The sequence below is a fragment of the Anticarsia gemmatalis genome, chromosome 13, assembly GCF_050436995.1.
Source record: "Anticarsia gemmatalis isolate Benzon Research Colony breed Stoneville strain chromosome 13, ilAntGemm2 primary, whole genome shotgun sequence".
Taxonomy (NCBI): Eukaryota; Metazoa; Arthropoda; class Insecta; order Lepidoptera; family Erebidae; genus Anticarsia; species Anticarsia gemmatalis.
The window spans coordinates 8,724,145-8,749,341 of record NC_134757.1 but is presented as its reverse complement, the minus strand read 5'-3'; the positions used below and the strand labels follow the sequence as shown (position 1 = coordinate 8,749,341).

Below are 25,197 nucleotides of genomic sequence, written 5' to 3'. Positions count from 1 at the left end.
GCAATGAATATGAAGAAAACACGTCATTTACCAGACAATGTATACGTCTAAGCGTACATACATCAACGTCTCTCCCGTCTCCTCGCTCCATTACACTACTAATCGTATGAGATTCCACGCTGATGCTTCTAATTAATAGCTTACGTACAACGGTCCCTTCAAGATTGTCTTAAATGGCACCGAGAATTAAATTCAGCTGCTACCCGTTAGATGAACGTTGATTAAACAGCTGAATTAGGTTTTATGCAGCGCTTTGAAGTAGTTACGGGATTTATTTTGTTTAATGCAACTGAATTTTGAAGCAACTTAAATAATTCTACATATTCATAATTATTAATTTTGAATACTAAAACAAAAAATAGATCTTTACGGCAACATAGAAAATAATTTTCGTATTATATATTTTGTTCTTTGGATTCTCATACAGCTGTAATATTTTGTGTCAGCGCCATCTCTGATCTTTCAGCGGAACCAATTTTGAAACCAATCCTTGAACGTGATTGGAGTTTAGCAGCGCTCCCCCTATGTTGAGATTCGTTAACAACTCACGGTGAACACCAGCTTTGTTAAATTGTTTTGTAAAAGCAATTCTTGCAGTAAGTGAGTCTCGTGTAGTTCGCAGTACATAGCGTAGATGTCTTTCGGTAGTATAATAATAAAAAAGGAGTACTGCTCGAATGCATGAGCAATACTCCTTTTCAACATTCAATAAAATATTTTTGCCAACTTATATGTTACATTGAAATACTAGTGAGGACTTGCAATAGGCAAATCCAAATAAGTGAAGGCTTATAAATATGTTTGTTACTTAAATTTATATTATGTTTGTATGTTATTATAAAATAAATTTAAGTTGATTGGTTAAAATAATAATAATAAGTAAAATCATTTTACAATGAAGTCGGAAAGATAACTATTCTATTTTTGAAATTATATCATCTCAAACACTGTCAATAAAATGTCATAGATACATTAATGTATATGATAATATTATATAGCATCTACAATGAACATATATTATAGTAAAACATTTAAGCTCTCCTGACTACATACAAAGATTTAACAAGCTGTTGATAGTATAAACGGTACCTAGCATTGAATCGAGTACATTACACACATAATACGAGTACTAACTCAGCTAAAGCAAACATAGCTTCAATTAACAAATTGCAAACTATGGTTAATTACATTAGTTATTAACTAAGTGACAGGCAACAGTACAAATTAATGCTAACTTTCATCATAATGTATGGTAATTTATTCAAAGTTTCTAACTAAGTTTGAAGACAAGGCATTATCTATACTGAATATCTTTGGAACTATAATAAATGGTGCATAATAAAAGAACCGGTTTAATTGACTGTTTGGGGTTCGTTGCTTCATTTTCGCATCAAAATGAAGCTCTCACTAGTCTCGTTTCATTCATGAATTTCACCTTCACCCATTGAACAACGACCTTCTGTCGCGACAGCGTCATATTGATATCATCCTGGAGCATGCGCAATGGACCCCGCGCATGCGTATCATCAAATTACACTGTTGTGTATACTGTATACCTTTACGTACCGAAATCTGTCAAGCTTCAATAATAAGTCTTGCATTCTGCTAAAATGCTATTATAATCGTGTAACAAGTAGATTTCATACTTAGTTTTTCGTTTTAGTAGATACTTTGTTCGCGAGTTGCGTCTTCGTAGACGACGTAGTGGTTTTCGTTCCGACTCTCCGGTAGACTTGCTGTGTAATTGATAAAACGTTTTTCATTGAGTGTAGATTACCCGCTCGTTAATAATCCGAAAGACTCTTTCATTGAAGTGCAAAAGGTGATACATCAACAGGTAGGTTTTGTTTGCTTATAGTTATCTGATGACAAACGTATAGATGTACGATGGTTGGATGTGGGCGTTACTCCAGACAAACTGCGTGGGTGGAACATCTGGCCCATCGTAGACAGAACGACGGTAAATAAATTCAACTCACGAACGAGTCGAATACGATTCGTGTGGCGGATATATGCAAATTACTTGTTTTACCAAAGGAAATCCGATTCAATATTGTTCAAGATGTACCCATGTGACGTCATTTGTTCATACATTTGTATACTATACTATTGTAGAGTTTATTATGTACCTGCTTGTTTTCTAATGAGCTTTACAATTTAAACTTGCCAGACTTTATTAAACCGAGTTTCTCTTCGTCTTAAATTAGGCCGTCAATATTAGAAGCATGTGACAGCCCTATTTATAGTGTGTAATTTGATAGTTAAATAGAATCATACATTAATATAAGTAATAATTTAAACTTGTTCCGATTGAAACAAGTTGTTAAAATATTTAAAAAAATAGGTACTACAATTATTGTAAAAAAAAAGACACGCCTGCAATCGTAGGTCAATGCGATTTTAAACTTATAAAAATTAATGCATCACACTTTTCTTTAATACTTTACACAATAGCATCATAATTAAAGCTGTCCACTAGCTTGTCAAATACAAAATCAATATAGTTGTTGGGCATGGTGCAAATGCTTACGGGTCGATGCTCGTGTCCCATATACGAGAGTGAGTAAACAGTGGTTCACAGGAAACACGCGTCCCCGTTAATTAGAAGTGCGAGGAACTGTTGCTATGCAGATGTAATTACAGTCGGGTACAACGTAGTCGAAGGCTTTTGGGATGCTGGCTTTTTCCTTTGATGTAAGGTTGGAAGAGTTTATGGAGGTGGTTTATTAAATTGCTTACAAGTAATGATTTATTTTTTTATTTTATTGCGTTTTTAAACTTCGTCATATTTTTATAAAACTTGCTATCCGTAACATGGTTCAGGTAACTTTGTTCGTTTCGAACCTACTCTCAGCTTTTACCCATCATGAGTCACCATTGGACATTGAATTGAATAGTAAAAGAGGCTTTAAGAAAGTTAATTTCAGAGGTGCAAGCAAGCAAGCTGAAAGAGACCGCTATAAATATTTTTTTAATAAAAGTGATGATGATGGACTCTATGCGACCGATTTAAGCCATAGATATCCAGATTGTTTATGAAAAATGCAATCATAATATTGTCCTGAAACTTGAACACAAATAATAAAACAAGATAAAAATGATCTAGAAATCAATATAGTATAAATAAAACGATACTTATAAACAATTTCCAAATAAATCAGACTTATCAAAACCAGTACAGCGATTTTGATTCCTAAATAAATAAACAAACTTGTTATCTCGATAGCCAACTCGCAGAAGTATTTAAACTTGATATTTCCAAATTGAATCTCGATTGCAAACCTTTTGATTAGTGCTATGCAAATATTAATTTACAGTTGAAACGTTTCGCATACCGTAAAATTAAATTGTTATTTGTTTTGTACAAACATCTTCAAGGAAATGACTTCTGTTTCCTTGATGGGGAACAAACGCAGTTGATCTAAATTTAGATCAGTTTGATTTCTCCCTTGTATTGTGTAATGTACAATCCGCTATAAAAAGCGCTAAATACGTTCGTTCGTATGCGTTCTAGCTTTCCAAACGCTATATTCTGAAGCATGCATACTATTCTGTATTACGTAGTATAGTTCTGCATGAAAAAATGTATAGATATTAATGAAGCAACGAATGTCTGTAAGTCTCCGTCGTATTGTACCCATAAGGGTATGTAATCTGTGAGCATACTATTCTATTAATAAACATTTGACATTGATTGAAATATTTAATTTTAACTAATTCTACCTGATTTTGTTCAGATACTAAAATAATATCATGATAAAGACGGTTTGAAAATGTTAAGTGACTTTCCTAGCTGGCTATACTTAATGAACACTTTCTATAAGTTTAATCAATCGATACACTGTGTTCAATATTGGAGACAACATTCGCATAGTAAAAAAATAATTATATTAATAAGGTTTCTACGTAATTTGATTCTGAATGTATGTAACTACTAAGCATCTTTGAAGTACCTACTAATTACTAGAATACCACCATCCAAATTAGTATGTAATATACTGTACATTAAAGACATACAGGACATAAAAATTTCATGAGTCTTACATGATTGTTAAGCTTCGTTGTTAGCTCTTCCTACCTATATAAGTATAGAAAGCGTGATATTATGTATGTATGCATCAGAAATGAATTTTGCAACATATTTTATTTACATGTCAGTTATTTTAATTACAAACAACTACTTCTTCAAAGTTTCATTGCATTTCCAGTACTCATTATAAAAGTTATAATACACCAGTCCATTCCATAAGGCTTTCAGCAGCGGAAAATTGTCCAATGTCCAATAGTTCCATTTCCAAACTTTTGATTGCTTTCTACTGTTGCCACCCAGTGGCATTTGAGCGAAAATTTAATCAAGCAGCCTCGGGTGCAGTCCAAAGCATTGCGATATTGGTTTTATTAAACTGCATTATTCAATATTTCTTTACCGAAGTGATGTCAAAACCAATCTGGCGAAGTATTAACGAATGATAATATTAATTCTTTTTAGTTTCTGGCAGAATATTACGAAAAAAGGTAGTAAAAGTTTCGAAAAATCCTTAAATCTTTGATTTAAAAAACTCAAATTACTTTGAGTATACTTGTATATAGTGTATGGAAACATAAATCAACCAAGTGTATCTAAATATAATCAATCTAAACGTTACAAGCATCCAAACATATGAAAAAATTATTTTATATTAGAAATAATTTTAAGAGATGCTTTTGTATTTTCGCATTGCATAACTAATAACAAAATACACGGGGTAATTATTTTGTTGACTTTTCTATGAGCCTTGACTTTTCTACATAAAAATATTTCCTTTGTATTATGGTTAACACTGTATTCTAATGATCTAAAAACAATTTCTTGATATAGCTTATTCTAGCAATATAAATGAAACTTTTCTTAGCAATCAAACAAAGAGAAGTCAAAAGGAAAGACTTCAAAGAATCGAAGAGCGACATTCCATTTTCTTTGCGTACGTTTCCGCTACTAGTTCCGTTGTTACCTCTGAGATGAACTTTCCTATTTTCTACAGGGACTATTAGACAAACGATTTACGTAACAAACAACGACATTTGTTATTGCAAATTGAGTTTCTGCAATGAGTTTTTGATTTATTTTACTACTTACTCTTGTGAAGAACGTTCGAGACTAAGGACTTAGACAAGGGAGGTTGCAAAACGAAATTGAGTATTCAATTTGTTAAAAATTACGGTTTTGAAGATAGTTGCAGTTACAAAAATCTGTTTGCACACGAATTAGCCAGTTGTCACGCGTTTAAACACGAAATTACTAAAGGGGAATTAAAAAAGAGATAGTTGAAACAGTAATACGACAAATTTGCCATAATTTCTTTGTACAAACATCAAGTAATATTTGATATTTTGTCTTGTAGCGTCTAACAAAGCATTTAGTATATCTTACAACAAATTAATTAACAAATTGAGACACACCAATATACCCGCTAATTGGGTCCACCCACGTCACCCTTTCGTTCTTGACAACAATATCTACGAAAGCGACAAATTGACAACCTTCAAACAACATGGTGAAGAAAATTTGAGATAAAACTACTAAAAGGTTGCCAAAAATAATAGTCGACTTCTTAATACATATTTTTTTCTATATTTCACTTGGACCACAAACCTTTTATTCAGGCTGTAGTGGCGCGTCACATCCATTTCCTATTTTCGGTCAGTCGACTTCACGACGCCGCGCCGCACAGTCGCCTGTTGCGAACTTGTAACAAAACTTAATTAAGTTCATAACGGTGAAATATTTGAAGACAAGATGGACATTACTATCACCAGACACTTTAGTTTGGACGAAGTGAGTACTATAAATTAAAAAAAAAAAACTTTTGGACTATTTTTTTTTTGCTTCGTTCTTTTTATTATTTTTAAAATTTTCTTTTTTTATATTTTGTTTTTTTGTTGAGTTGTATTTCCAGATAAGGTAGTAGATAATAAATTCGTGGCCTTCGAAAAAGATAAAATCTTGAAAGTCATTATTCCCAACCTCGTCCTTAATGATACCACTTCAAAGGCTTTTAGGGACCTACCTATGGCTGAGATCAAATGCTTAACACACAAGATTCTCACAAAGGCGAGGGCAAGGCCGGGTATTCTGAAGACTTGTTTCAAGCTCAATGAATTGAAATTCAAGTCGATACTTGCAATGTAGCCAGTCCTTCAAGTACGGTCAGTACTGAAAGTTTTCCTCAGACATGCAAATGAAGTTTTTAATTAAAATGTTTGAGGTAATATTGTTGATAATTAGTTTTTGAAATGATTTTTTTATAAAAGAAAACTAAACTATTTGACTTTAAATAAAAGTAATGAAACGTTTAATAATGCTTACTTTCTTGGGTCACATATTTGAGGGAAAATTGAAATATAACATTTTACTAGCATTTTTTAAATATTTTTTGAGTAGAATAAAGTTGATCTAAATGTTTTTTTCCCAATTTCTATCAATAACATATTTAAACTTTTTTTTAAGTACCTAGTTGTATAAAGCATATACAATAGTAAAAAAAAAACAATTTTAGTCTGAAACGCTCAGTTACTTTTTCTTTACCAATCCTTTTCTATTTTTTACACATTTCTTGTAATAGCGCTAATGGCGAGTCCAGTCTTGAATCAAAATTATATTTTTGAAAAATCTTTCGTTTCTTATTATTATTCTGCCTTCGTCACCAGTTTATCATTCTGGTTTCAATAAGCGAATGACGTCACGTACTTCACGGATGCTTGTACGTTAAAAGTCCCTATTTATAGCATCAAGAACCTTATTCTTTATCGGTCCCTTACAAGTTTCTTTAGACGGTATTTTAGGCTATTTGTGAAGACCTGTTTTTGACCTTCTATTTTTAGTGGAGAATAGTCTACTCAAAGTTCGAAGCGATGTTGATTTTTTAGATATTAATACTTTACTTATTTTGTAATTAAGACGAATTGATTGAACACATATTTTGTTCGATAAAGTACATCTTTTAAGTTTGAAATTTCTTCAACGTAAACCGTTCTCCTAAACGTTCGTTTTGTTGCTTCTTCTCTCTTCTATAAAAAGAATGAATTAATACGCAGTGTACACCAACATAATTTTTGCAAAATTAAAAGAAAAAAATCTATTAATATGAGTTTCGAGAAAAAATCTACCCATCCGATTTATTTAAGCACATCGATAGGGCGTGATAGTTTTAAAGCTCTCAGTAATGAAATGGAGTACTACTGCTAATGGGATGACGGAATCGTAAAAATGATCTCATAATCGTAACTATGGATATCGTAATAAAGTCCCACATCCATCCGAAGGCTATAATAATTTATGACCAATAAAACTCACGAGGGTGGACCAATAATGGAAAAATCACGCCTAATACGAATGATATTGATTGAACTGTAACTATAAACATAAAAAAGCAAGTAGTTCTCAATAAAACTAACCTTACTATATATTTTTATTAACGGCTGCTTTAGAGATTAATTGAGAATTTGTGTTTTAAAACACAACATTGGCGTTGGTCGTTCTGCTGCAGCTACCGTTCTTAAAACATGCTAAATAGTGGTGCTATCAAAAGTTATAAATATAACATTCAATCTACACATAATTATAATATTTTATCTAACATGCCGAGCTTCTGTATGCAGGTATGTTTTAAAGTTTTTCGTCACCATGTAAAGAGAAGAAGACACAATACGATTTTAATAGTACTTATTACTGATATTAATCACGAAGGAGGAAATAAGTCTGACAATACAATGTAAAACCTTTTTTTTTGCAAACAACAGGTTCATTCTGCAATATAAAAATATGGCAGGTTCAGTCAATTTTATTTCCATAGTTTGATCGTATCGTAGGTAATGATATCGGTTCTCGGGTATCGCAATTTATCATAACTCGAGTGTTATTTATGGGGTCTCCTTTATGATCACATGACTTGACTCATATTGCCACTTATCTTTTTATTTGCATCACTTGTGGTAGAATTTGTGTATCATTTTGTTAAGTATTTTGTTAGAGTATGCTTTATTCTTCTTTATTGGGAATAATGCTTTCGAAAATGCCTAGTTGATAGTAAAAAGTTACAGTTTATAACTGTTCTGCCTCAAAATTATAAATATTGCGGTTTTTTAACCAGCGGATTTATTGCCTGAAATGCATTTTCACCGATCATCTTTAAAATTGTATTTAAAATATAACTAATAATACCATCTAATAATGAAATTAGAGCCGAAATGTGCCTAATATATCGTTATATTTGCAGTACTAATTGACTATTATCAAAACCTTTTCATCGTAACAAGTTCTTCGAAATTCGTTTCTGCTTTCCAACTTTTGGTTTATATTCGGGTGCACAGTTTCGCCCCATCGAGTTTCGAGAACTGCTCTCTAAACCTTTATCCAAAGTGGTTTACGCCTAATTGAGCACTCTCTTAACAAAACTTTCGTTGTTTAGCCAGTTCCTTAATTTGTAGAAAGAGGACCTACACATTAAAGTACTTTAAAACGTTCAGAAAATCTTTTGTTACAACATTAAACTTTATTAACGTGAAGAAAACAATTGTCAGAACCAATTTCTAAGTACTATCGACTATTGATAACCGAGTAGTTATCGATAAATTTTGTATGAAAACCTCAACAGCAAGTGTAGGAAATCGCGACAGTACTGTAGCGCAATTCTGTATAATCTGTACTTACTGTCGAGTGTCGAAAGTTTGGCATTTTGAATGTACTGCCAAAATAGTTCCTACGACGCCCGTCAGAGGCGCTGATCATATTTTCACACAATTTTTTTATCGATGACTGGCCGGCTGTCGTTAGTCGATAGTAGTAGAGAATCGAGTTACTGTTAGTTTCTGTCACAAAGCACTTTTTTTTAACTAAAAACAATATCGAATTGAATATTTTTGCATGTTTCGAGTATCGTGCACCCAGTGGATTGAAAAATAACAAACGCTTTGTGCAATGAAAATCACTCTTTGAGTATTTATGAATTTTTCAGATAAATCGCTTTGAGATGCGAGAGCGTTTTGCAATAAAGTATCAGTATTTTTTGTATCTACTGTACTTCAACTTGTTTTTCTTACTATATCTATGTAGATATAGTAAGAAAAACAAGTTCGTATTCTTTTGGCCATTTCAGATGAAACCAAAAAGAAATATTACAGAAATTCCTCACCCATTATCTACTTAAAAGATTGTCGAGTCAATCCGTAGGTACTTAACTTTTTCCATCGGCAAATCCGAATGAATCCGACAGGAATGTTAATAGGCTTTTATATCTAGCGTCTGGAAGATGGTTTTTGAAGAGATTCTTTTAACAATGAATTAGTTGTTAGTGGAGATACCTTGGTGTCTGATTTGCAATAGAGATTGTTGGCATAAAAAAAAGCGTACGTGATCCTTATTCTACATTTCAACGACATCATAAAAGTAAGAAACAGTTTATTAAAAAACAACAAAGCAAATAGTAATAATATAAGAAACGTACAACATGAATTCTTTTCGGAACAAAAAACCAGATAATATATAAATAAATATTGTACATTATTACTAAAGTCAGTGAACTTCAAACATGTCCATAAGTCCGTTCAAATATAATATTCACATAGTTCCGTACAAAACTTTACGGCAAACTACGATACTACCGATATTGCGAATACCTGGAACTGCATTATTACACGAACGTACATACAAACGTATATATGAATGCTTGTCCGCTCTCCTTTGTTACTCTCGGGAATATGTCAGACCGCAAAGCACATATAAGGTATCGCGTACAGCAATTAATTAACTGCCTGACTTTGTTATAATATGTTAAAGGGAATGCAAGTAAGAATTTGAAAATTAATTAAAGATTTTCCAAAGCTTTCGATTCTTTCAATTTATTTTCTTTGGGTATTAAAGTTTGCTTCGATGAGTAATATTTCTCCGCTCGAAGCAATAAAGCTTATTTTATGTTTCTATGTGACCGACTTTTACAATCTTTGACATCATTATTGGAAGACCATAGCTATTACGGAAAATAATTTGTAGTGGAACAGGCTCCAATGATAGACATAAGGTAGTTTAGGTATGTAATATTAGTATTCCAATAGCATTTGGTAATTCTTTTGGAAACTTCTAAATATTAATAGTCGGTTTGCGAGAGCCTTTTGTGATAATTTGTGTTAAAACCACTATCAAGGAGTTTCCTAACGTATTTCGTTTTTTTTTTCAAACATCATAGCGAGGAATAAAACATAAACTTAACAGTTTGTTTTTCGTCCAGTCGTCAATGCGAAGCGGGGCGTTAGCAGCCATGGAGGCCGAGCCCGACCTCAGCACCTTCGAGAACAAGTCGGGGCTGGCGGAGGACATGAAATTCCTCGCGTCCATGCCGGAGCTGTGTGACGTCACCTTCCTGGTGGGCGACACCAGGGAGCCGGTGTGCGCTGTTAAAGCTGTTTTGGCGGCTCGGAGCAGGTTTGTTATTTATTAATTTAAACTTATAATACAACGCTGTTTAAAGACGGGCTTAATGCCATGGGATTTTTTGCCAGTCTACCTTGGGATGATTCATAGATTATTATAAAGGTGTTTAAAACAGGAAGGAGAGTGAGTTGAGGACTGATAAGAGGCACTAATTGTTGAAATTACTTGCAACGTATTCGTTGACTTACTCAAGTATCTAGAGTACATTTTTTATTAAATATTGACAGGAATCTTCACTGTATGATATGTCAGAGAGACAAATTTTATTATTTTAGCAAATTCAAATACCTATTGCTTCAACTGTTATTTATTGATAATACTTGTAGGTAAAAGAATCAATATAATTTAAATGCCAATAATATATAATTTTTTAAAACATAAAACTTGTTCTAAAAATGTAAATCAATTTAAATCCAGGCTTTACATAAATTACTGTCTCGATTGAAAACGGTACAAGGGCAAAAAAAACTTAAAGAATTACAAAGCTGCCCTTAGTTTGTAATTGATCAAAGTTGAACAAGTGTCCTTCGTGCTCTGAAGCATAAATTTACGCTTAATCAAGCAACCGTAGTTACAACCTTAGAAAATAGAGGCACAGGACATCGTATTGATTTATGAACATTTATTTTCAGATATTTGTAATATTGTTAGGGCTACGTTGATTGAAAAATCGATTCGAATTACTAGGTATACCAATAATTATATTAGTTTGTTTTCTATCAAGTACATTTTAATCAAAAAAGTTTAGTTTAGTTAGAATTCTAGTTAGATTCATATTTTCCCTGCAAAAAACGTAAAAATGTTCAACAACAAGAATTTTATTTTCTACAATATTAAAATGCAACTGAGCTTTATTAGAATAGCTAACATTCACTGGGAGCGTTCACTCGTGAATGTTGAAAACAAGAAGTGCCTAACATAACTGAAATTACTGCGAAGTATTCCTTTATAACCCACGTACTGTGGACATTGTACAAACAACGAAGTTTTATTCCCATCTTGTGTATAGAAGGATTTCGAAAATTTGTCTACTGAAATTGGATTTCGACGATATTTCGAATTTCCGAATATCAACAAGAAAGATTCAAACAAGCTATGTGTATCTTATTTTAGATGGGGTTATGAGTGATACCAAAGGGGTGTAAATTTATAGTGTGACCCATTTAATCATTACAAACAAACTCCTGCGCAATAGAATAGTTCTATAATCTCCGCCACGCCTTGGACATTATTTTTTAATTTAAGACAGTAGAATACATTTTTTTTCTGTTTAGGGTCTTCCAAAAGATGTTGTACCAAGCTCCGAGCCCCCAGCGGAAGAAGGAACCGGCTCCCAGGGAGAACAAGCTTCGGTTATTCCTAAAAAGATCCTCCGAGCCCCTCCTCAACCTCCAAAACGCCGCGCAGCAGGTAAATAAGATTCTTTCGCATTTTAATTGAATCTCGCTGGATTGCAAGAGAATGCTAAATGTTGAACGTCCCATACTGGCGAGCTCTGAAATGAAATCATCATATTCAATGGTTTTACCATCTCGATGGATACAATCAATGTTTTGATGTACAATGAATTGCATCACTTGCTTTTTCTCTTCCTGTGCTATGATTTTACTATCATGCAGAAGCATTAATGAAATAGATTTTAAACGCAACTCATTGTCTCAATGCCAACATAAACATATGAAGCAGTTACTAGAATTTGTGATTTTATATTCGTAGATAAAAATAGAAGCAGCATTCCCATTTATTTAATAGTAAAACATAGCTCCCTTTGCAAATACCAGTCCAATATGCACAAATAATTTCAGAAAATATAGAAACCCACATCCTTATACACAAACGCGACGCTACAAATATTTACTACATTCAAAGGAGCTCAGTCTCATTACTCGAGCATGACTAACTTCATATAAATGCACGAATGCGGAAAAGTTTTGTAAAAAGATAAATACTTTGCAATCCCCCATTTCGCATAAACAACTTTCAGGCAACAGGGAAAAACTTTTAACGGGGAAAAATATCCTGAAGAGTGCAAAGTAACATTGGAAATGTTAACGATAAATTTTTACTTGTGTTCGCTACAGAGGTCGACTTTCGCGCAGCAATTGGCAGCAATACAAGAGGTAAAAACAAAATTAACGGTGTTTTAGGGGACTCACATTTTATCGGTTTGAGTACTCGGTGTTCATATTGTACAAATTTTTCACCTTTCAATACACAATGTAGATAGGATTCAATTCGTGATCAAAAATCTTTTCAATTAACATTTTGTTATTCGGTTATTGCGTCACAATAATTGTTGTGTTGCATGATTTTTATTGAAATTTTCATATATTTAACAAAAAGGTGAGTAAATGGATGTTCTTTATTTTCTTTCACTCGATTTCTCTTTAATTACTTCCGTAATCTGATTGTAGATATTGGAAAGCATGCGAGCTGTTAAATGTATTTATTTCGTCGTCTATGGATTTATTAATTCGATTCTTTGGTGTCGTTATTCTCTGTTGAATTTTAATCAACGCGTCGTTTATTCATTAAAGTTTATCCGTTGTTTCACTAGAAACAAAAGGTTGACGAGGAAATTATATCATCGAACGTCCAATGTATTCGATTATGCAAAACAGAATCTCTTGTGCCTTTAAATTGCTTTCAGTTCACTTCATGAATGATTTTATGAGGCACTGAATTTAAGTTCTGATTAAAGCACTGTTTATCACTGTAAATAACATTATTGATGTAAATTATGCTATAAACATTAATGGGTACGTTTGATGTGCTCAATGGTACTTAGCAGAATGCTCCGTATATGTATTTCCAATGAATATTTGATTATAACATAGCATATATGGAACATTTAGCCAAATAATTGTACTAGCAGTATTCTAATTGATATCTTTGCTCTGACAGCCCTCCTCACAGCAGCACCAGACCTTGATCATTGAAGAATTTGAACCCGATGTGTTTCGCCAACTGATTGAATACATCCATACTGGATGTGTGACTCTGCAACCCAGGACTTTACTTGGTAAGTCTTGTTCAATTGTTATTTCTATTTAAGTACGTGTCGTGTTTTAAATAAAAATTGCTTTCTCTCTATTATAATAATTGAGGCTTTAGAGCTATCGACGTATTTGAGTTAAGCTTTCTTTAGAATATTAAATCTTTCAATCAAAGTTTCCAGACAGATATTGATTTTCAATAAGGTAATGACAACGACTCGATCAAAATTTTCTGTGCTGTCTTGTACTTTGTATTATTCATGTGTTTTTAGTAAAAATATGAGGGTAAATTTCTTGTGGTATGAAAGGTAAGGAAATTTAAAAAACAATCGTGATCTATAATATAAGCTTTTATTTGCCTTTTTTATCATGTTACTGCATCTTGTCGTAGCAAATCTCAATAACGGTGTTGAGTAGGAATTTTTGAGAGATGAACGTATCTATTAATCAATTGATGTAGCCATGTGGATTTATTATATCGTTCATCAACAATAATTTTTTTTTATTTTTTTTTGCCTAGCCTTGTTCCAAACTATGTTGGAGTCGGCTTCCAGTCTCACCGGATGCAGCTAGATACGATTGTATTTTTTCATGGAGCGACTGCCTATCTGACCTCCACAAAAATACCTCGGTAATAACTCGATACCCTTCGGTAAGACTGGTTGTCAGACTTTCAAGCTTCTGACTACTGTTAACGACTGTCAAAGATCTTTGAAAATTACAGCCGGGACCCACAATTTAACGTGCCTTCCGAAATATAATAAATAGATATAAATAGTATAAGATGGTCACCTATCCACAGAACAACCTTGGCAAGCATAGCTTGCCCTCAGAGATCGATCCGTGCGGCTGTTGTTAACTAAGCCACGAGCTCATCAACCATAAAAAATAAATAAATGAAAATAATAACAAAACAATCCCCGGTTATCATTGCACACAGTCAAAATTTAATTTTCATAAACCTTCATCTGAAAATAGAATTCGTTTGGCTACTCCGCGAGAAATAAAAACGAGAACTCGATTCAATTTCCGATTTAACGACAATGAGTGAGCTGGAGCGTGGTCGAGTGGAATTTATTACGAATCGGATAAATCGATGCCTACAATATTAGGACTAAGCCGGGTACAAAATTAAATTTAACATTGGGTCGAATTCAATTTTCAGTAGTGATGTAGAATACCAATAGGGCAGCTGAAGTTTATTATGTCGCGTTCTGCAGTGGTTTCAAGTAATATTTGCAAAGACCTTATAATTAATTAAGCTTCAAAATCCTTCTGACTAAATGTCAGTACCTCGATTCTCTACTACTACCGACTACCGACAACCGGCTAGCTATCGAAATTTTGACATTTAGTATGTACTGCCAAACTATTTCCTACGACACCCGTCAGAGGCGCTGATCAGACTTTCATACAAAATTACTCGATGACAGTTCGGTTGTCGTTAGTCGATAGTAATAGAGAATTGTACCTCGATTCTCTACCACTATCGATTACCGACAACCGGCTAGCTATCGAAATTTTGACATTTAGTATGTACTGCCAAACTATTTCCTACGACACCCGTCAGAGGCGCTGATCAGATTTTCATACAAAATTTCTCGATGACAGGTCGGTTGTCGGTAGTCGATAGTAGTAGAGAATCGAGCTATTGAGCTACAGATGTAACATTGGATAATATAATGTTCTTGATACCTACTACCACTTAAAACTTTATACTCATGACCATTTCTTTTATAATATGAAAAACAGAACGTCATTTCCTTGCACGATTTCCCCGAAATTATACATCTCTGTAATATATATTTATATTTTTTTTACCTAAAAACTACACGTATTATAAAATAAAGATAAAATACCGATATCTTTCCAACAGGTGAATGGTTGCAGCTGTTTATACCGTCTACACTATATTGTGTAGAGTTAACTCATAAATAATGCATGAATCCACTCTCAACAAAAGATAATATAAATACTTTTACTATAATCCGTATAAAACGCCGGGATCCGAAAGCATTATCGTGTTAAAGGGCAAATAAAGTTTAACCCTTGTACATAATAGACGCAAATAAACAAAGAGGCTATGGTGAACTACTTGCAACTGTGTTATCGAAATATCGGATCACTGTCGACAAATTTTTGTTTGGTATTGTTACACATTAGGATAATATAATATTTGAAACAATTAATGTGGTTCTTCTAAAAATGCATTGTATGACTCGTAGCAGTTGAGTCAATAGAAGTAAGAAATGTCCCCCTGATCTACATAAAAATTATCAAACTAATGCCGCGATCGCTGCATTTAACATTCAGAATCTTGTATCAAGGAAAACTATTCTTAAAAAAACTTAAATGTTATTGCATTGTATGCAATTTCAAGCATCGGATGTTACCAACACGCTACAGGAAAACATCTACCCATATTAAAATTTGATGATAATACGAAACTGTACAGATTATCTTACGTATTATCCACTCTATAATATTCGTACGGGGATTAATTCCAACATCAAGTGGTGACCTTTTAGACTTAATAAATAGATAATATCGTAACAGTGACTGATAAAAGGATATTTATCGTGTACATGATTGCTTTCAGTGATTTCGAATGGTTGTTATTTGTGAGGTTGCCATGGTTACAGCCTTGGTTTAAGCAGTTAGGGACTGAGTGTAATATGATGAGAAAAACGATGGTCAGAATATCGGGTTACAAGTGAATGTTTTGATTTGTAATTTGGCTTGTATTTCTATCATGTTTCACAGTAATTGGCTATTGACTTGTCCCAGCATATGTATATGTAGTTGTTTAGCAGTTTCGATCGATCATCTAAGACTATATTGACGTGTGTCAATATAGTCATAGGATCACATTATCGTAATTAATTTCCACTGGAAAAGACAATTAACATGATTGATGAGATTGACGTATTTGGATGCATGTACTCTGCTAATTGTATCGAAATACCTTATATCTATGTAACTGCACCAAATGACGCAGAAATGGGCTATTAACATATAATACCATACGCTGATGATATCGGTAATGTCTTGGAAAATGGTTAAGTGCATAGTACTTGTAAACTGCGGCCCTGTGTGACAAGTTGTGTAAATTTCAATGTAGTAAGGAAATTTGTAAGGACCGTACTAAGTGGAGTTCTCTGGTCTTTTTACTCTGGGAAAAATGCGTGATAGGCGTAAAGTGTTAAAGCTTAAACCTTCCTTAACACAAATGCTTTTTCCTTTCAAAGTGGCTAAATTCTCTCACTCTCACGTCTTGCAAATCTTTATCGATATACTTTTACCTGTAAGCAATCATGGAAATAAATTTCTTATATCGATTCGCAAGAGAGCAATGACCGCAGGTACAATGTACGTGCACCGAGTACAAAGCTTTCAACATAACTAATTGCTTATAATGTATTTACGTCCTTACTCAGATGCACCATTAATAGCATTCCTAACATAGTTTGTATGTAAAGTAATATCGTTTGGTTCTACCTAATAATAAATCCAATTTGAGAGCAATGTCTGCTCTAATAGAATTGCCGTCGGGCTCCCGGTGAAGTAAGTGTACTTGCTTTGACTGTGGTCTTTTGTTTTGTGAATTTTCTTCTTTCGTTATATAATATGACTTCGTTTAAAGGAAGTCTGAACATAAGATTTAATATCGTAGTATCAAAAACTATAAAATGTTAATCTTTATTTTGCCATTCAGTAACGAGATTTTCTGCAGTCGGTAATATTGAGTATCAAGAGTTTGACACTTAAAGTGTATGTAGTATAAAATTAGTTCTTACAGCATGTGCTAGGGACGTTGATCAATTTTCTTGCAAAACTTGTCGTTAGCTAACCGGTTTTCGATAGAGGTAGATAGTCGCGTACTCTAAACTTATTGCTTATACACGAGGTATATCAGTTTTAGTCTTTATTCTGCTATTCTAATCTTTTAGCATTTTTTTCCTTCTCAATCAAATTCTCTCTTAAAAATGATTTGTGGTCTTTTAATGATCCTCGATTTAATACTTTCAAACTTTCGTCTCAGAATCTAAATTAACCTTCTCACATACATAATTTCACTTAAAGTATCTATTTTGCATTTGATTCATAAAATAGCATTACTAATATTACGCCCTAAAGTCTAACCTAAATCACAAATTAATGTAAATATAAACACCATTATAAAAAAATATACCCTTTTAACATATTCTCGGATATATTTGGGAATTTTAAAACCTATTTTAAGTACCGAGTAAATACTTGATGTTGACTTTTAAATGGACGAACCAAAATAGACGTTTTGATTGATAAGGGTAGAAAGTTTTGGATGAGGCTTAACTGTCAGAGCACATACATATATAGGCTAAAGATGCGCGTCCACTGCGTCGGAATCGCGGACGCGGCGCGACGTACTTAAACATAATATATGAAATCTTCTTGTAGCGTCCGTAGTGGACACGCGGCACGCGTTCCCGCACCTGCGTGTTCAGTCTGGCCAAGCACTATGGTACCTTTGTTATTTTGTTTTAATTTCTATGGTACTGCATCTACTGCATCCACATTTCGGCGCCATATCCTTAGGGCCATGGTCCATGCGCTCCGATTCCAGAACAGTGGAACGCATCTACTGTTCTGGAATCGGGGCGTAGCGGCTTAGACGATATATAATCAACCTATACCTAAAATTACTGCTAAAATTGAATATCGATCGTTCTAATTAATTTTGTTTTAATATAATTAGTAATATATTATGAAGCTGCGGTAAAGTTCGCTCGTCGAAACAAATTAATTATCACTTAATTAAAACATCATAATTAAAGAGCTACGTAATTAAATATGGAAGTTGATTCAAAAATTATAATTTAACCTTTCACATTTGAAGCCTTTGTAAAATCAATTACGATAATTTTGTTTGTGTTATTTTAAAGTAGGTAAAGCATTGCTATTACCGATAGGTTCAAAGCGACTTAACTAAAGACAACTGAAAGCCCTTAAATACTTAGTAAATAGCGCTTTTCAAAAGTGTTGTCGTAACTATCATGTCGACTTATAGTTAGACATATTTAATATTTTTGCATACAAAATTGCCTTTTACCAATAATTTTTGTTTGTTATTTTGTTAACTTAAACGAGACAAAAGTTTGGGAGCAATTAAGCGATACGTAAAGAATTTTTAGGTTTTATTTATTCTTTAAAACAATACTTAACTGAGTTTGATAACAGGAGAAAGACAATGTGTAAGTGCGAGCGAGCGAGTTCAATAAAATAAAATGACATAGTTTGTACATTCGTATAAGCCAGAGTATAAAAATATTTCTATAAAATTGAAAATAATTCTCGTCCATAACAAAAGTATTATTGCGAGTACAATACCCTTAAGCTGTTTCCCAGACACAATACATTAGACGTCCGGAAAGTTTTGCAACAAAGCGAGAAATACTTGAACCTGAATTAAAAAGATTTGAAATATTCCAAGCGTTAATAAACTCTTATTAGGGAGGTTCCTCTCTGGGTGTTTTCGTTTGTAATGTAGCTGTTCCGATTTTTTGTTCTGACTTCTTGTGTTGACGCGAATGTTAGTCACGTTTGTGGAACGAATACAGGCTCTGCAACGCCTTACATAGGGCCTTTGCACCAGTCAATCAAAATTCCTTGCATTTATTTCCTCTGACGCTGTGTCAATTTTCTGGCTAAGTTCTGATAGATTTTGTATTGATTTAGAATAAACTTTTTCTTTTATGCAAACTATTTCTTAAGATCGGGAAAACATGGAGGCTATAAAATTGTACCACTGCGTGCGACCCATTTGCGAGGATACTCTTCGTTCAAACAACATTTTTAATGGCAAGAAAAGTGGCAAGTGTTTAAAGTTTTGATTAAATGCGCCAACTTTTGAAATAACTTGCCAAGGGTAGTGTAGTACATTTATTTTTCAATATGAAGCGTCAAAGTTAACTAACGATATTTTTGTGAACCATGACTCACTAAAACGTAACTTTTTTTATTAAATTAACAATGTTTTGTGCATTTATTTGTTTTACGAGTAATTGCATATTTAATAAAGATCACGAAATTCAAAAAAACACAGCGAAAATGTGACATTGGTGATCACAGGACTTGAAAATGCGACCAAGGGTGTGGAATTTCAACTTTTTTGAAATGTGTCTATTATTGCTGAACTAAGTGATATGGATTTTTTTTTATTTCTCCTAGAACCGGTATGACTTGACCTTTCATCCTGTCTCGGATTATCGTTGAGTTTTGGGACACTTTGTATAAATGAGAAGAACCTCTCTTATCAAAGAGCTTATTAACCAACCAGTTATTTAATTATTTGTATAACAGCTTTGTTCGCATTGTAATACAAAAAATCTTGTGACTGCAGAATACATAGCCAGTCTCAACGATTCTTCTCTTGTTACAGCACATAAGCACACTCCCACTGAAGGAGCTCCTTCAAAAGAAAAATGTGTATTTTCAATGCCGATACTCTTACGCCTCCGAGGCAACTTAACACAAATTCTCAAAATTACTTGAAATATAAGTTCGAAACAAGTATCCTTTGTTTAATTATGAAAGTTCTACTCACTTTCAATACACTGCTTGAAATTTCTTGAAGAAATGTTTAACAAATAAGTACTTGATGCTTGTTAGAAAGGATTGAATATTTGAGCTAAAAAGGGGGATTTTGTTCTTCTATTCATATTCAAATACCTAGCATAAGCTAGTTAATCACCGTTTTATTTATGATTTTAAGGACTACTTTCACTATTTGTGCATAAATTTCGGTATTTTTTTCCGATAGTAGGTACAAGTGTATTAATTGTGTACAACTGACAAAATTTTACCTCGTAAAATAACCAATAACGGGCCAACCATCATTTTATCTTAGATATCAATTTCATAGCCAAATTGAGTCTCTTAATAAAATAATTTTGTCCAGTTTTTTACGTTACTAATTCCATGCACTTGTTTTTTAGTAGAAATCAGTAGTATTGATAAAACAATGAAAAATAATATAAAATGAACCTTTACTAGGAATATAAATCAATTCTCTACAAAAAAATAATTAAGTAGCTTATTGAAACAATATCTCGATTTACCCCAAAGTAATCAAAATCCACTAGGAAATGAAAGAGATAATCTGTGCCTCAGAGATTAGTTCAATTGATCCTCTTACCAATTAAGATTATTACAGTATTGAAATATTAAAGTCGATTAAATTAATAACGAATGTACTCGTATATGATACAAGTAAGTAACTTTACGATTATGGGTGAATGTTATTGGTAAATGAATTGATATTTTTATTTATTTGCCGCCAATGCATTAAAGAGGCAGTGTTAATTACTGGCTAATTGGTCGCTGCATCAAAAATAATAAGTTTATTTTTCAAGTTTTGATTGCTATGCAGGTGCAATTGTAATAAGTTAGTCTTTTAAATTTTGATTGAGAATATTTTTTACTATAAAGCAACTAAACTATCAAAGACAGTAAAAAGTCATAACTAAATTGTTTTTCGTAAAGTTGTTATGATATTATAAAGAAGAGACAACATAATACTTCGTTTAAAATAACATTATATTCAATAAACAAATTCAATTAAAGTAAAATGTTTCGAAATAGGTATTACACAAAGACTCAAGAAACAAATGTTTTGTTAGAAGTCTCGTCTCTTGAAGGGAAACAATGAATAAAGAAAGCAACGTAACAAAAGAAATTGGGAATCACAGATAAGAAAATAATCAATGTCTCTGTTTATCTCAAAGTATATATTGTTTACGTCATTTTATTCTACAAAATGTACGTAGGCGGCATTTTCACAAAAATATAAATAAGATTTTTGTTTTCACAAAATGTCTACAAATGTACGCGTAAAAGCTATTTTTAACCTCCGAAATTAGCTTGACGATGACGTCATTTCGTAGTAAAAAGCTTCCAAAACATAAATCTCGTGTTTTTTTCTACGTCCAAATATTTTAATACGAAATATTTTCCTTTTTTGGTTAAAATATTTTCCAGCTTGAAATCAAATGAATACACAAATATAATAGTATTACTGATTCAATATTCTGTATACAAACTCACTGGCAGTCACTGGTATAGAGTTGTGTAAACGAGTGAAAGGCGATTAACTAAAAGGATTTATCGAGCGTATTTGAGTGGAAATGAGAATCGGGGACGTCATAGAAATGACATGATTTGACTGTTAACGGTAATGTGCGTCTAAAAGGTTGTAATGTATGTATGTGCTTATGATTTATGAGGGAATAAAGATGTATGTGCTCTAGTAGTCTAATATATAAATGTTTGCTACGTCATTAGGCTGATGTTAGTCCTTGCCATAGAAAACTAATGATAGGTAGCCAAAGAAAAAAAAGACCAAAGGTGGTTTTAACAAAAATCTGATTGGGGATTAACATTAAACTATCACACTACATTTTAAAACACTTTATGATGTTAGAAAATCATTCTCGTGTAAAAATTCTTTCGTTTTCTACAAATTTTAATATTAAATATCATTTAATACGAATACGAAATCTTTTATATTCCTTGAAATACGCATATTATTATTTTATGTTTGCTTCCACCCAGTTATATTTATATCAAAAATGTCAAGTACAAAGGATATTGCACGACATTGCTATTGACACAAGAGCTTTCTTAATAACTTTTCTCACGTACATGTACGAGTCAATTCACGTAGGTGTCCGTATAAAGCGTGGGTGAATCGTAAACCTATTTTTGTATCCCACAACGTTTTGTGGTCTATTTATAAAGTTTTAGCCAAAAGGTCAAGTTTGATTAAAGCCTTTGGAGTACGCTAATATTTAATTATAAGGGCCTACGCTAATTCGTAGTACAATCGACTGCCAATGCTAAGTAATTTACAAGTACCTCTGTAATTGGCTCGTGAATTCGTTTGATTCGCTTTATTTTAACAATTATAGAACCTTTTGAGTACTTATTCATCGTTTGCTATGCCTTTTAATTCTACTTTTGTAAACGATTTGTTCAGTTGGTATTAGGGGAAGGTTTTTATTAAGACTACGTGGAAAAGTTTGAAGGAAACAAGAGTTTTTTTTATGTGAGTATAAGGGGATAAACGACTACTGAGCTACATGTAGAAAGTCTATAGAGCGTCAAGATTGACATAAATATACTTAGAATAAGATTCGCATACTTTAAGTAGTAAATACGTGTGAGAGGTATTTTACGACCGACCTTGATACCTAACAGTTATTTTACGTCATGTGTATCTGCTATTCACGATAGTTTGAGACCACACTATGTTTTGGAGATTAAACCAACGTCTGACACCCAATTCTTATGTCCCGTGTGTCATTAGACAAAATCTTGTGCAACCATGCGAAATATTTGAATCAGTCTGACACGCTTCTGTATTAACTATTCAGGAGTGATGAATGCTGCCGACTACTACGGGCTGGATGAGCTGCGACGTGCTTGTGCCGGCTTCGTCCAATGCTGCATCACTGTGGACACCGTTTGCGCTCTGCTCGCATCTGCCGAGAGATACATTCAGTACAAGTGTACTAAGTCGCTTGTGCAGAAGGTGAGTACTTTTGAAATTATGTTACAAGAATAACTTACAAATAAGGACATTACTTGTAGTAATGAGGTATTTCTTCGCGGCGACGACACTAAAGCACGCTCTTATGACCATTGTTGAAATAGCTTAATGATGCAATGAATGAAGAACGCAGATTTTTGTTACTAATTGATGAGCAATAGACAGAATTGCAGTTTTAATTTAATAACAAAATTAACAACAAATCACGCCGACTTACTGCGTATCTCAACTTTTACAAAATCACTTGCAAATTTTCAGGTTTTGGAGTTCGTAGATGAACATGGCAATGAAGTGCTTAACCTTGGATCTTTCACGCTGCTGCCCCAGCACGTTGTGAGGCTAATACTGGCTAGAGATGAACTGCGAGCTGATGAGTTTACTAAATTCCAGGTACTGTTAACAAAAGTAGTTAGTATACATAGTATCTCGCGCCATGTAAGGCTGTTTGTTTCAAGCTGGATATATATAGTTTACGACCAGCAAAAAAATACTTTAGTACTGCAGGATACGTCATAGTATCGTATTTTAAGTTAGCCACACGCCAATAATAAACTTAAAAAACTTGCTATTTCAATTTATAAAACACGGTAACTTATGATTGCAGGCGGCATTGATGTGGAGCAAGAAATACTGCGACACCAACCCCAACATGAACCTGAAGGAGGTGATCGGCAACTTCCTGGAGTACATTCAGTTCCACAAGATTCCTGCTAATGTGCTGATGAGAGAGGTCCACCCCCTCGGCCTGGTGCCTTACTCCATCATCATGAACGCTTTGGCTTATCAGGTGCGACTAACGTAGACAATATTTTCTATTTCTCTAGATTATTTTGCTTTTGCCGTCCACTTCTATGTTTCATACATAGAAGTTGACGACAAAAGACAATGACTAGATGGTCCATCTATTGATACCTCTCTACTAATCTATAGTAAAATTATGTGTATCAAAGAAATTCTTTCTTTTAGTCTATCCTAAACTTAGCTTAAGTATATATACAGCTTAACTAGTTTAGTCTCGCTTACATTCCTTTAAAATGTCTGCGGTTCATTAAAATCACTATTTCTGTTTCCTCCTATGTGTAAATAGATGCAATCATCTTAGTTCATTGATAAACAGCGAATGTCTGAGTAGAAAATGTTCTTTGAAACACTATTGCTTTAAACATGTATGCCAATCTCTCGGGCTTAAAAGAGATTTAAAAAAATAAATAAAGACATACATACTACGAAGTACCCTATTAGTTTTTGATGTTCTATTAACTTCAGCTTATCTCCAATGTACTATCTTTCTAAACTGTGTTCATTCTTTAATCATCGCTTTGTAGACCTTGTAGTAGTTCACTGAGTGGAGTGCTGAAAACGCTCTTGTTGCAGGCAGACCCGGCCAGCGTAGATCCCGGTAAGCTGTCCCCGGCGCGAGTGCGGCGCGCCGGCCGCTCCATGTCCGTGCAGTCGTCGCTCGACCCCTACGGATCCAACACCACCCTCTCCTCCACCGGCTCGAGCGATGTTCCGTCATCGGACTCTCGGCACAACTAACGCGAGGGGAACCCCCCTTCCCGTCCCGCGCCCGACCCCATCCCCGGCCCTTCTACCGCTCCTGTCGTTCCTCCTCCTGGCCCTCCTCCCGCGGATAAACCGCCAGAAAAACTTGGACTATTTTCTTCTATTAAGCGTGCTGCTAGTAAAAAGTTCGGTGACCGACGTTCCCCGACTCCTAAGACGAGGGAACCACGATCGAAGTCGGATTCTGTGAGACATGCGGCTCTTACTAGGCAGGTCTCTGAGACGGTGGCAGCGTCCGGAGACCCAACGTTCGAGCGTTGCAGACCGAAGAAACGTGATAGTGAGACAGAGTTTCCGGTCCGCAAGTCTACGTCAGAGATCTCCGAAACTTTTCCGTTTGTTAGGCGTGCATTAGCTGAGATCGAGAACGGCTTGAATTACTTTAGAAGATCCATCACGTCAGACGCAACCGAACCGAAAGCGCCTTTGGCGAGAGTTGAACCGTTGGTGGTTGTTGCAGCTGCAGAAGACGAGGAGGCTCCAATATCTCCACCGCCGCCGATGGGCTTAAAAGAACGTCGAGGTTCGCGTGGATCTCCTTGTGCTAATCTCCCTCCACTGATGCTTCCTCCTTGCACTCC

The 25,197-nt window shown here is 34.0% G+C and overlaps 1 protein-coding gene across 3 annotated transcripts; it reads left to right on the top strand.

Moving 5' to 3' along the window:
- The first annotated feature begins 1,561 nt into the window (after positions 1–1,561).
- Positions 1,562–24,721, top strand: gprs (speckle type BTB/POZ protein). Of its 3 annotated transcripts, none has more exons than XM_076122065.1 (9): positions 1,562–1,837; positions 10,263–10,456; positions 11,740–11,875; positions 12,547–12,585; positions 13,370–13,487; positions 22,875–23,032; positions 23,309–23,440; positions 23,655–23,837; positions 24,425–24,721. In XM_076122065.1, the coding sequence occupies exons 2-9, from the start codon at positions 10,269–10,271 to the stop codon at positions 24,587–24,589; spliced, it is 1,119 nt and encodes a 372-aa protein (XP_075978180.1). In that variant the 5' UTR covers positions 1,562–1,837; positions 10,263–10,268; the 3' UTR covers positions 24,590–24,721. The 3 variants fall into 3 exon arrangements, with proteins under 3 accessions (XP_075978180.1, XP_075978177.1, XP_075978179.1); XM_076122062.1 differs by lacking the exon at positions 1,562–1,837 and adding an exon at positions 5,702–5,815; XM_076122064.1 differs by lacking the exons at positions 1,562–1,837; positions 12,547–12,585 and adding an exon at positions 5,702–5,815.
- The last annotated feature ends 476 nt before the right edge of the window (positions 24,722–25,197 follow it).